Genomic DNA, 13,519 nt, shown 5'->3' with positions numbered 1-13,519 from the left:
TGGGAAGCTGCACTGAGCATTCCAAGCCCACCCGCACGTGACGGAGGAAAGGAGGAAAAGCAGCCGGAGAAAAGTAGGACAGCAGGGCTGGGAGCGAGGGAAGAGCTTTTAAGGATGGAGCTGCCTCCCCTGTGCGGGGCCTGGGACGGGGGACACCCCGAGCTGTCACTGTCACCATCGTCATCACTGCCACTGCCCCCCCTGCCCCGCTCACAGCACACCCCGAGACCCCCTCGCCAGCCCTGGGGGCTGCGCCATGCCGGCGGGTCTGGGGAAAAGGCAGGATGGATCCATGATCCATGGCACAGGCAGGATCCCTGGCATGGGCAGGATGGATCCATGATCCATGGCACGGGCAAGATCCATGGCACAGGCAGGATGGATCCATGATCCATGGCACGGGCAGGATCCATGGCACAGGCAGGACGGATCCATGATCCATGGCACGGGCAGGATCCCTGGCACAGGCAGGATGGATCCATGATCCATGGCACAGGCAGGATGGATCCATGATCCATGGCACGGGCAGGATCCCTGGCACAGGCAGGATGGATCCATGATCCATGGCACGGGCAGGATCCATGGCACAGGCAGGACGGATCCATGATCCATGGCACGGGCAGGATCCATGGCACAGGCAGGATGGATCCATGATCCATGGCACAGGCAGGATGGATCCATGATCCATGACACGGGCAGGATCCCTGGCACAGGCAGGATGGATCCATGATCCATGGCACAGGCAGGATGGATCCATGATCCATGGCACGGGCAGGATCCATGGCACAGGCAGGATGGATCCATGATCCATGGCACAGGCAGGATCCCTGGCACAGGCAGGATGGATCCATGATCCATGGCACAGGCAGGATGGATCCATGATCCATGGCACGGGCAGGATCCATGGCACAGGCAGGATGGATCCATGATCCATGGCACAGGCAGGATCCCTGGCACAGGCAGGATGGATCCATGATCCATGGCACAGGCAGGATCCATGGCACAGGCAGGATGGATCCATGATCCATGGCACGGGCAGGATCCCTGGCACAGGCAGGATGGATCCATGATCCATGGCACGGGCAGGACCCATGGCACAGGCAGGATGGATCCATGATCCATGGCATGGGCAGGATCCCTGGCACAGGCAGGATGGATCCATGATCCCTGGCACAGGCAGGATCCCTGGCCCAGCCCCAGTCCCGGGCACAGCCCAGGTCACCTCCAGCACAGCCATGGTGACACCGGGGCCGTGCCAGGCCACGCCATCCCGGTGCCAGGAGGAACCCAGCCCTTCCTTGCCACCAAGCCCTGCAGATCCAAGGCAGCTCCTCCCTGGAAAGTCATTTCCAAGGGTCCCCACAGCTTTGCCACCTGCACCGGGGATTTTGGGAGGCTCTGAGGTGCTCCCAGAGCCCCCCGGGGTGGCCGGTGCCACCACAGCCTGGGAACTCGAGCTGGGGGAAGGAGCTGGGGGGCTGCAGGTGCCAGTGAGGGATGTTCCCAACCCATCCCCCCTCCACCCCATCCATCCCTCACGTCTCCAAATGTCTGGCACTGAATCCAGCCGGTGCTAATGGAGGGGGAATATTCATGATTCCCAATTCCGGGAGCGGCGCCGGCAGAGGTGCAGGAATGGGGGTGTTCCCACTGTTCCCACGGCTCCAAGCCCCGAGCTCCCACCTTCCCGAGCAGGGAGGGATGGGTGCCTTGGGATAAACACGGAGCCCTGGCCCAGCCGGGACCCCTGCGGCCACTCCGAGGTGGGAGCAGGACAGAACTGGCGGCTGGAGAGCGAGCCTGGGCCAGGTCCTGGGGCCGGAGCTTCCCTGTCCCGTCCGTGTGCAGATGGAGCTGCTCCCGTCCCCTCCCTGCCCCGCCGGGTGATGCCACTGTGTGTCCCAGCCCTGTCCCCAGTGCCCCCTCGGCCACCCCGGGTGGTCACTGGGCAGGATCCGGGGCACTGCTGGAGCCGTGCCGGGCACTGAACTCCAGCTCCGCAGAAGGAATGGAGCCAGCACAGAGGCTCATCCCGCACTAAAACCAGGGATCAGCTCCCGAGGCACGAGGGCCGGAGCATTAATTGCGGAGCTCAGCTCCGTGCCAGGATGGAGGCTCTGCTCCAGCTCAGCACAATTTTCCACGTGCTGAGTGAGGAATTCCAGCAGCTGCCGAGGAGCTCAGAAGGTCAAAGCTCGGCTCTCCCGGCAGTGTTTTCACACTCGCCCAGCGGAGCGAGAAACAGCCGGGGCTGGGCTCAGACCAAACCTCTGGAGCGGCTCCCGGAGCGCGCGAGGCTGGAGCAGCATCCCCGGGAATGCGAGCTGGCAGGTGCCTGGATCTCCCTCCAAGCATCGGTGTCACAGCACCAGGCAGGAATTGCAGCACAGGGATTACAGCACTTAGCGGGAAGTGCTTGGGGAAGTGTCTGAGCACAGCCCCATCTCCGGGGATTTCTCCTGCCACGCAGCAGATCCAGGTTCCGGCGGCAGCAGATGGGCTGAGCGGGGCCTGCTCGGAGCAGTGCGGCCCCGGGGCCTCCCGGAGCTGCTGCCTCATGGAAAAGCTGCTCCGTAATTGCTGGCAAGCTCCTGCCCAGACTCCCGGCCGGCTCCGGGGCTGGCCGGCTGCTCCAGCACCAGCCCGGCTTCTGCTGCCGCTGCTGCCGCTCCAGCGCTCGGGGCTGGAGGCTGCTCCCGTTTCGCTGCCGAGCTGCTGCTCCCTGAGCCGTGAGCGATTTCCTGGGATGCCAGCAGCTGTAATCCATACAGGATCCCAACCGTGCCAGCTCACAGATTAATCCAACCCGGAGCAGGCCTTGTACCTGGCGCTGGCAGCTCCCCCGGGAGCCGGCTCCAGCTGCGCCGCGTGTTTGGCCATTTGCTTGCGGCCGGGGAGGGAAAACGCTCCGGAGACAAAGCGGAGCTATTCCCCGGCTCCCCCCGGCCTCCCCCAGCCGGAATTGAACACCCTGCGCTGCCGGGAGCCGCGGTGCCGCAATCCGGAGCCGCGGATCGAACACCGAAGGGCTGCTTTTCCAGGGAGGAATGACTTTGGGAGCGGCAGGAGGCTCAGCAGCCGCAGATGCAAGCGAATCACTTTTCCCGGCGCAGCGCTTGCTGCTCGGAGGGCACATTCCAGGTTCCCAGAACATGCTGACTGCACTCGTCTTCTCCCTGGAAGCGACTGCAGCTCCCATTAAATATTGATCCGGGAACTCCGGTGCCCCCGCTCCTCCTCTCCTCGGCTCTGCCAATATTTAGAATCCATTAAAGTCGCGTGCGGAGCACTCGGAGCTCGGCCGGCTCCGCGCCGGCGAATCGGTTCCGTTACACAACCCGTGGATGAGCTGCCACGATCCCTGTAGCTGCAATTTAGCGGGAGCGGGCCTGGATGAGTTCATGGCTTTGTTCCTCGTTAATCTTTCATGCTCGCTGAGTGCGAAGCAATTTGTGCAGCACGAGCCCTGCACGACAAATCGGAGCCGTGACCTGCTCCGCACGCGTCCCGCCCGGCATCCCCACGGGCACGGCTCCGCCGGCAGCGCGGCCTTGGATTCAACCCCCGGATCCCGGGAATGACTCCCTGGACCCACAGGGACCCACAGGGACCAGGACAAGGGGGGACACGGGGCGGGGCTCGGCCGAGCTGGGGATCCCCCGGTTCCTCCAGGCTCGTTCCCAGAAGGATCAGGGAATGCTGGGGGTGGGAAGGGACCTCAGAGCCCCTCCAGTGCCAGCCCTGCCATGGCAGGAACACCTCCCACTGTCCCAGGCTGCTCCCAGCCCCGTCCGGCCTTGGACGCTGCCAGGGATCCAGGGGCAGCCACAGCCTCGGCACCACAGCCCCGGGGATTTGGCAGAGCCAGCGAGCAATTCCCGCCTGGAAAACGCTCCCTCTGCCAGCCCCTCCTCCCAGCCCTCTCCTGGCAGGGCTGTGGCAGCGCCCGCGCTCCCGAGGGTGCCAGCGCAGCCTCTGCAGGGCCCGAGGAGCGTTCCCAGCTCCCAGCAAGGCTCTGCCAAGCCGTGCAGTCCTCTTCCCAAAATCCAGCTGGCTGCTCCCTGGAAGAGCTCCCAGCGGACACCTGCAGACCATCTGTCGAGCGGCACCCACTGAGCGGGGCCGGGCGCCCACAGCACCCCGGGCTCTCCATGGGTATCCAGGGTGGCTCAGAGCTGGGAGCAGCAGCTCATTTCCAGGGATGGAGCAGCTGGGATTGCTAAAAATGGGTGGGATGGGATCTTTCCCAGCTCCTTTCCCAGTTCTTCCCACAGGGTTACAAATCCAACTGGAATGGCCTCAAAACCGGACCTGCAGGGGCCGGGCTGCCCTTGGCCCCAAGGTCACTCCCTGCCCTTCCTACCTCCGGCGGTGCCGGATGGGGCTGGCAGAGCTCCAGGCAGGTCGTTGGCACAGAGCTCTCCCAATCCCACGGAAATATCCCGGGAACCAGCGAGGGACAGGGAAAGGAGCAGAGGAAACACCGGCTGTGATGGGTTTGGGTGAGACACGGCTCTCCCTGGAACCTGCTGGAATGTGGCGGGATGAGCAGCGGAAGCGGCCACGGCCAGCACCCCTCCCGAGGGAACGGGGGACATGGAGCGGCCACGACATTCCCGGCACACAGAAATCCTGCCGGGATCCAAACCCTGGCACCTCTGGGAGCAGCCGGAGCCTCAGAGCCACGGCTGCCCTGGAGTCGTCGGGATCTGCAGGACAGGGAGCGTCCGGAGAGCCGGACACAGCCACGGAATCCCGCCTGGCACCACCCCCGAGAGCACCCTGGAACGTCCCACATTCCAGACGGGATGCTGATCCCTGGCTGTGAGGGTCCCGCTCTCCGGAGGCTGGCGGGAGCGGGGGCTGGATGATCCAGCAGCTCCCTGCCTGTGGAATCGCAGCAGAAAGCCAAGGAACCCGCGTGCAGCTCCTGAGAGCTGGGAAAAAAATACCCGAGCCCGAATCCATCTGTTCTCCCCTCTCTGAAGCCATTTCCAGCTTCCCTGTGCTCCAGCTTTTCCCTGCCCAGCTCTGTGGCAGCTCCGGGAGGCTCCCGTCGCTCCTGAGGCTGAAGTAGGCACAGCACCAGGATTCCCCATCCCAAACCCCGCCCAGAGGGGTCCAGGATCCCTCCCCAGCGCTGGTGTGGGGCAGAGGGACAGGAATGAGCCGCCACCCAGGGGAAACGTGGAAAACCAGGGAGCTTCAGCTTTGTATCCGTGGAAAACGCGGCTGGAAGCATCCCAGGGCCATCCCGACAATCCCGGGAGAAATCCCAGTGCCAGGCTGGTCTCGGCTGCTCCACTGGGAAAGGAGCCGGGATATCCCCGCTCCCAGCGCTCCCAAAAAAGCCCCGGAGCCGCCGGCAGCCCCCGCGTCCCTGTCCAGGCCGGGGGCACTGCCCCAGCTCCAGCTCCCAGCCCACCCCCAGAGGCTGCGCGTTCCCTGCTTTTCCCGTTGAATCAGGATCCATGTGCTCGACTCCCCCTCCTCTGGAGAATTCCCAATTAAGAGATCAATTTAGATAAATTGGGGATCGGAGCAGCTTCGTGCTGCAATTGCAGCAATCCAGAAAATTCAGCCGGAGTGGCTGACGGGGCCTGGGATGCGGCTGCCCGAGGGAACGAGCTGGTGACTGGGAAAGGGAATGGGAATATCCCAAACTCTGGGAACAGTGGCGGCACTGACACCCAGGGAAGCTCCGAGGCAGAATCCCCACAGCTGGATCCAACAGCTCCGAGCCCCTCTCGCTCTTCCTGGGAATCGGCTCTTCCTCCCATCCCACGGAACTGCCGGACACGGCTCAGTTCCGCCTCTGGATGGATCCAAGGGCAGCAAACCGCTCCGGGGAGGGTGGATCCCAAATCCCACCACAGGGCTGGGAGGCTGCAGCCACGGAATGGCTTCCCGGCATCCACAGGCACCTGGAGCATCCCATGGATTGGAGCATCCCACGTTCCCAGCCCCTGATGGGGGTCACATCCCAGGGAGAGTTCCCAGCCATCCCAGTAGGAGATTCCAGCCATCTCAGTGAGTTCCCACCCATCCCAGTGAGGTTTTCCAGACATCCCACCCATCCTGATGAAGATTCCAGCCATTCCAGTGAGGTTTTCCAGCCATCCCAGTGAGTTCCCAGCCATTCCAGTAAGATTCCAGCAATCCCAGCAAGGTTTTCCATCCATCCCAGCGAGTTCCCAGCCATCCTGATGAAGATTCCAGCCATTCCAGTGAGGTTTTCCATCCATCCCAGTGAATTCCCAGCCATTCCAATAAGATTCCAGCAATCCCAGCAAGGTTTTCCATCCATCCCAGTGAGTTCCCAGCCATCCTGATGAAGATTCCAGCCATTCTGGTGAGGTTTTCCAGCCATTCCAGTGAGGTTTTCCATCCATCCCAGCAAGTTCCCAGCCATCCTGATGAAGATTCCAGCCATTCCAGTGAGTTCCCAGCCATCCCAGTGAGTTCCCAGCCATTCCAGTAAGATTCCAGCAATCCCAGTGAGGTTTTCCATCCATCCCAGCGAGTTCCCAGCCATCCTGATGAAGATTCCAGCCATCCCAGTGAGGTTTTCCAGCTATTCCCGCACCCCACAGCACCGGTGCAGCCCCTGGAGCAGCAGGAGGTCCCTCTCCATCCCGATCCGCGATGTTCCTGGACAGAGCTGAGCGCTGGGGACGTTCCCGGCCATCGGCTCCCAGGATTCATCCGACGCCGGGAGATGAAAGGCTGCAGGATTCCATCGCACTCCCTTTTCCGTCTGTCACTTCCCATCTCCTCCATCCAGAGCCGTGAGAACAATTAGCGCTCGGCAGGTTGGGATGGAATTCCTGACGGAGCTGCGATATCCCAGTGCTCCTGCTCTGGCGGGGATGGGAGGGCAGGAAGAGCCCATGGAGGGGCACTGGGGGGAAAAACCTTCCAGGAGAGCCTGGAATCGACCCTGAACTGTGTTTTATATTTTATACTTTATATTTTATATTTTTATAAAGGTGTGCAGTACGTAAGTGCTCCTAGAATTTCCATGGATCACAGAATCCCAGGAAAGCCCTCCAAGGTCACCGAGTCCCAGCTCTGCCCCATCCCCACCTTGGCCCCAGCCCAGGGCCCTCAGTGCCACCTCCAGGAATTCCTCAGACACCTGCAGGGATGGGCACTCCAAACCTCCCTGGGCAGCCCCTGCCAAGGCCTGAGCACCCTTTCCATGGAGAAACTCCCAAATACCCATCCTGCCCCTCCCCTGGCCCAGCCTGAGGCCGTTCCCTCTCTCCTGTCTCTGTTCCCTGGCAGCAGAGCCCGACCCCCCCACTGGTGGATTTTAAATAAATGCTCACATGTCACAGATATTCCCGGGTATTTTCCATAAATCCTGATACATTCCAGGGACGTGTCCATGGAGAGACATCCGTGCTGATATCTGACCCACAAACATTCCCTGAGCTCCAGATCCACCTCTGGAATGGCAGCCGGGATGGGGGTCCCCACCCCGAGCTGCAGCCAGGGTGGCTTTGGTCCCTGGTGGAATTTTTGGATGTTTTTTCCATGCTTTTAACCGCGGGTGTGGAAGGGGAGGAGCAGACCTGTCACTAATTGTGCTGCCAGGTAATTAACGCCAGCACCAGGGACGGAAACACGACGGAGCCGCGGAAGGATGAAACCCAGGGAGAAATAACTGGGATTTAACAGGAGCATCCCAGGTCGGGGGGACTCAGGGAGACCCCGGAGAGGCAGAACTGGGACCAGTACAGGACACAAAACCTCTCAGTTCAGGATGCCCAGGGCAGGACAGGCACAGAGCCAGAGCCGGAGCCAGGACCAGCCTGGCTGCTCCTGCCCGAGGAGGAGGAGAAGGAAGCAGAGGAGGAAGAGGGGAGCAGCTCTTCCTCTGAGGACTGGGAATTCCATCGGGAATTCCACCCTTCCGGGGGGGTCTGGCAGCAGGACCCCACCCCACAAACCCTGGATGTGCCCCACAGGCGCAGCTGATTCCAAATGCTGATCCCAATCCCTGGGAACAGCCACGGACAGACACAGAGCAGCCACTTGGCTGCGACCCGGCCACCTCGGGGTGCCGGGATGTGACCTTGGGACACTGGGATGTGACACTGGGAAACTGGGATGTGACACTGGGACACTGGGGTGAAACCTTGGAGTGCTGAGGATCCAGAGGGACCCCCCGGGCTCAGGGGGACAGAGCCCGCATTTTGGGGTCCCCTGGAATTCGGGAGCAGCCGCCCACCACCCGCGTTCCGGGGCCGCAGCGCCGAGCCCGCGGAGGATTTTTCCAGCGGATCCATCCGGCGCGGCGGGGGGGCCGCTGCCTTTCTGCAGTCTCCTTGGAGACTGCGTCCGCTCCACGAGGAAATCCCGCTGCTCCTGCTGCTCCCCCGTGCCCCCGCGGCCCCGGCTCGTGGCAGCTCCCGGCCCCTCGGAGCCGACGCCAGGGAACAGCGGGAAGAGGCCGATCTGAGAAGTTATCCACGATTCCGTGTGGCCAAAACAAGGCGGCATCCAGGGAGGCAGGAATTTCCAAATTCCCGTTCCCACAGCAACGCGGGGTCACCTCGGGAGCCGTTGCCCACCGGCCCATGGTGCTCTGGGACAGAAAGCAGCCTGGGAAAGGGGGTTTAGAGCAATCCTGGCTCGACCCCCTTTGTGTGCACGGGCAGGAGCCTTCCCAGGAGCCTTCCCAGGAGCCTTCCCGGCATCTCCAGGGGCGCCAGAGGAGGAGGAGGAGGAGGGGGAGGGAACAAGGAACAGGCGCTCCGAGGGTCTCAGGAGCCCCGCAATCCCACAGCTCCGAGCCCATCAGCCATGAAGGGAATGGAGTAACGGAGGGAAAGCAGCAGCACGGAGATAAATCCCTGCCTGAGGAGCCCCTGTGTGGACTAGGATCACCGGGACACAGCGGGAAGTGCCCAGCTCCTGCACCCACAGGACCATCCCGGAAAGGGACACTGGGATCAGAGCCACATCCCAGCTCCCGGAGCAGCTCTGGAGCTCTGAGCGAGATGGAGACTCTGACACAAGGATCAATTCCTCATCCTGCTTTCTGGAACAGCTCCAGAGCTGCGAGCAGAGTCAAGGACGCTCTGTGTGTGACACAGGGGCTGATCCCCCATCCCGGTTTCCGGCACGGAACAGGAGCTCTGAGCAGGGTCAGGGGCGCTCAGCATGTGCCCCACGGATCGGAGCCACATCCCGGTTTCCAGCACAGCTCCGGAGCTCTGAGCGGGGTCAAGGGCGCTCCTCGTGCCCAATCCCAGCTCATCCTGGCGCTTTCATGTCCCTGCTGCGCGCTCGGATCCGGCTCCAGCGGCGCCGGCCTGAGAGAGCCTCAAACACACAGAGCAGGGACCAAACTGTGCGGGAACAATGCGGCCTTTTCCAGACCTTCCCAAACATTCCAGCGCCCGCCAAGAACCCATCGGACCCTGACACTGCCGGTCACGAGTCGGTCCCGGTGTCCCCTGGAGCCGGAGGACACAGCAGCTGCTCCTCTGGGATACGCGGAGCGCTCCCAGCCCCACGGCCGAGGGGAAGGAAAACCCACGGATTCACAGCCTTGGAATCATCTCCAGCAGCTCTGCAGCCCCCTGTGCCTGCCCCAGGGATGGGGGCACGAGGGGCGAGGCCACAGGGACGGCACATCCCTAGGGAACACCCCACATCCCTAAGGAACACCCTACATCCCTAAGGAACACCCCACATCCCTAAGGAACACCCCACATCCCACTGGCTGGGAGCACCCACGGAACACACGGGAAACTGAGGCAGGAAAAGAGGGACAGATCCGTCTCCCTGCAGCCACCAGTGCACATTCCAGCCCTTCCCAGGCCTCCTGCATCCCGTGGGATGGGGCTCCCACAGGAAGGGAACAGGGGGCTTGGCCATCCCAGAGAGAGCAGGAGCCCCATGGGGAGGGGTCTCCGCACAGAGCTGATCCGGCCCCCTGCCCGGTCCCTCCCTGTGCCCTCTATCCTTGTGCCCTGTCCCCTCACTTGTGCCCTGTCCCCTCCCTGTGCCCTGTCCCCTCACCTGGGCGATGTCCCCCTCGAGCCGCGGGGGCCGGATGCTGGACAGGTGAATGGTTTTGTGGTCCCCGGAGTTGAGCTTCACCACGATGGCGTCGGCGTTGAGCACCTGCATCACCTGGGGACAGAGACAGAGCTGAGGTGGGGACAGCGGGCACCTGGGCACAGCTGGGCACAGCTGGGCACACCCAGGGCCAGGTGCCACCAGCTCTGCCACCCCGACTTCCACCCTCGGCACAGTGAGTGGCTCCAGCCCCATGCCAGGTGTCCAGGGGGTCACCAGGGGAATGTGGCTCCCGGGACAGTGACATGTGGCACTCCAGGGCACTGCCAGCTGCGTGTGTCCTGTGCCAGGGCTCAGCCCCCCAGGTCTCATTCCAGAGGCAATTCCAGAGGGGAGAGGAGCGCCAGCTGGATACGTGACACAGGATGATGCTCGTGGAGGAGGGAGCAAGGACAGCCTGTGGTGGGAGCAAACTAATGAGGATCATAAAGTCATGGAATGCTGGAATGGTTTGGGCGGGAAGGGACCTCAGAGCCCCTCCAGTGCCAGCCCTGCCATGGCAGGGACACCTCCCACTGTGCCAGGCTGCTCCAGCCCCAATGTCCAGCCTGGCCTTGGCCACTGCCAGGGATCCAGGGGCAGCCCCAGCTGCTCTGGGCACCCTGGGCCAGGGCCTGCCCACCCTCCCAGCCAGCAATTCCCAATTCCCAATCTCCCATCCAGCCCTGCCCTCTGGCACTGGGAAGCCATTCCCTGGCTCCTGGCCCTCCATGCCTTGGCCCCAGTCCCTCTGCAGCTCTCCTGGAGCCCCTTTAGGCCCTGCAAGGGGCTCCGAGCTCTCCGTGGAGCTTCTCCTCTCCAGACTGGACACTCCCAGCATTCCCAGCCTGGCTCCAGGTGGAGGGGCCAGGAGGATCCCAGGACACACGGGTTTAACATTCCCAGTTCTCCAGCCCCTGGATATTCCCACTGGCAAGACAGGGACCTTTTCCCTGCCCACTCCCCCCAGTCCCCCCGGCTCCCGCTGCTGCTTATCCACGATGCTCCCGATCCCACAGAGCCTCGGAAGGAGACGGGAGCTGCCCTACTCCAGCCCTTTCTGCCCGGCAAACGCATCCGCCCCGCCCCGCGCGCTCGGCCGGAGGGAGAGCAGGATTTCGGGAACTGAGATGCGAGCGGACACCGAGGATCGCCAGTGCTCAGCAAAGCCCCCGGGAACGTCCCCGCGCGCGGCCCCGGCCTCTCCCGGCTCCCAGCCCCCGGATTTTCCCTCGGCGGGAGCAGCCCAACGCCGTGCGCCTGCCAAGTGGAGTAATCCAATCTCACGCTCCAGGGCATCCCGGGGCGAGGAGGGAGCGGCCTCTCTCCTTCCTCCCGCCCAAGACTTGGGAAAAGCGGGATGCGAAGCGGAGCTGCTGCAGCCAGGGCCGCTGCGGGTCAGCTCCGGGGGCAGATCCCGCGCTCCATTACACATCCAGCACACGCTTCCCGGGGAGCCGCGGGAGCTGCGGTCACATCTCATTTGTTCCCTGGCAGGAGGCAGCAGCCGGCCAGCAGCTCCCGGCACTCCGGCAGCTCCCGGCATTCCAGCAGCTCCCGGCGCTGCGGCCCGGCCCGGATCCGTGCGGGAGCAGCAGCGGGGACTGGCCGGGCCCCTCCGGCCCCCAGCGTCCCTTCCCGGCAGGACGAACTCACGGGACCCTGCGCCGGGATGAGCCGGCTGCGAGGGGGATGCAGGACACGGGATGCAGCAGGACATGGATATAGGATATGGGATGCAGCAGGACACGGGATGCAGCAGGACATGGATATAGGATATGGGATGCAGCAGGACACGGGATGAAGCAGGATATGGGATGTAGCATGTGGGATGTAGCAGAATATGGGATGTAGCAGGACATGCATGGGAAGAAGCAGGCTATGGATGTAGCAGGACACGGACGTAGGATAGAGGATGCAGCAGGACATGGGAAGAAGCAGGACACGGGATGCAGCAGGACATGGATATAGGATACGGGATGCAGCACGACACGGCCCCGGAAGCAGGGACATTGTGGCTCCCAGGCAGGACACAGCTGGGTGGCAGCAGCTCTGCAGGGCCCTGAGCCAGCTGGGACATGGATGCAGCAGGACATGGATGCAGGAGGACACAGCACCTGGAGCCAGGGCACCCAGGGGCTGCCAGTGCCAGGCAGGACAGAGCAGGGTGGCAGCAGGAGCCAAGAGGGACCCCCAGGGTCTCTGCAGGACCCTGACCCAGTTGCAAAGGGTCCCTGCAGGATATGGGATGCTGAGGATACGGGGTACGGCAGGACAAGGAATGCTGGAGGACATGGGACACAGGATGCAGCAGGACACGGCACCTGGAGCCAGGGCTCCCGAGGGATGCCAGTCCCAGGCAGGACAGAGCAGGGTGACACGAGGGGGACCCCCGGGTGCTCACCCCCCCCGGGCACGCGTCCCCTCCTCCTGCAGGAGGGTCGGGGGTGACACGGTGGCACCGCCGGGGCATTGTCTCCCGGCCCGTTCCCAGGCCGCTGCATCCACTCCCCTTATCCAATATTTACTGTGGCTTCTCTCGCCTGCAAGAGGCCTTTGATAAAGGGATTGGAGGGATTATTTCTTTAAACCTCTGCAGCTGTTTCTTGCAGAGCCAGCACGCTCCAGCTGCTGCTTCCTGAGTCCCTGGGCTGGGAGTGGGGAGGGCAGGCCAGGAATGGCCCCGCGGCCCCGGCCAGGCTGGTCACCCCCATCCCATCGCCGCTCCCAGGGCACGGAGCTCACAGCCCTGTCCACATTTATCAGGGAAGATTTTTTTCCTCACTGCAAGAGCTGATCCCAACAAGGTCCCCAATTTTCCACCCCAGGCTTCGCTTGCGCCCAGCACTGGGGGCACACAGGGCAGGAGAACTGGGACCAGTACAGGACACAAAACCTCCCAGTTTGGAATGCCCAGGGCAGGACAGGCACAGAGCCAGAGCCGGAGCCAGGACCAGCCTGGCTGCTCCTGCCCGAGGAGGAGGAGAAGGAAGCAGAGGAGGAAGAGGGGAGCAGCTCTTCCTCTGAGGACCGGGAATTCCATCGGGAATTCCACCCTTCCGGGGGGTCTGGCAGCAGGACCCCACCCCACAAACCCTGGATGTGCCCCACAGGTGCAGCTGATTCCAAATGCTGATCCCAATCCCTGGGAATGACCACAGACAGACACAGAGCAGCCACTTGGCTGCGACCCGGCCACCTCGGGGTGCCGGGATGTGACATTGGAATGCTGGGACGTGACCTCGGGGTGCCAGGATCCCACCTTTAGGGCTGGTTTCCCTGGGAGCTGGGGGGCACAAGGACCCCCGTGCCTGGGGACCAGGGGGACATGTCCCAGCTCCCAAGGCTCCTGACCGCTGTGCTCCCAGGACAGCATCCCTGTTCTGGGAGGCACAAGGAGCATCCCCAAAGCTGAGGGTGACCTCCTGCACCCCAACAAGGACAG

The 13,519-nt window shown here is 63.1% G+C and overlaps 1 protein-coding gene across 1 annotated transcript in view; it reads right to left on the bottom strand.

Moving 5' to 3' along the window:
* SND1 (staphylococcal nuclease and tudor domain containing 1) overlaps nucleotides 1-13,519 on the bottom strand; it is a 73,035-nt gene that overhangs the window by 45,334 nt on the left and 14,182 nt on the right. The window contains exon 10 of the mRNA XM_032105707.1: nucleotides 10,036-10,149. Within this exon, the coding sequence (XP_031961598.1) occupies nucleotides 10,036-10,149 (114 nt within the window). The remainder of the gene's footprint in view (nucleotides 1-10,035; nucleotides 10,150-13,519) is intronic.

This window comes from Corvus moneduloides, chromosome 4, assembly GCF_009650955.1.
Source record: "Corvus moneduloides isolate bCorMon1 chromosome 4, bCorMon1.pri, whole genome shotgun sequence".
Lineage (NCBI taxonomy): Eukaryota > Metazoa > Chordata > Aves > Passeriformes > Corvidae > Corvus > Corvus moneduloides.
The sequence above is the reverse complement of the archived record's forward strand: the minus strand, read 5'-3'. Positions and strand labels throughout refer to the sequence as shown.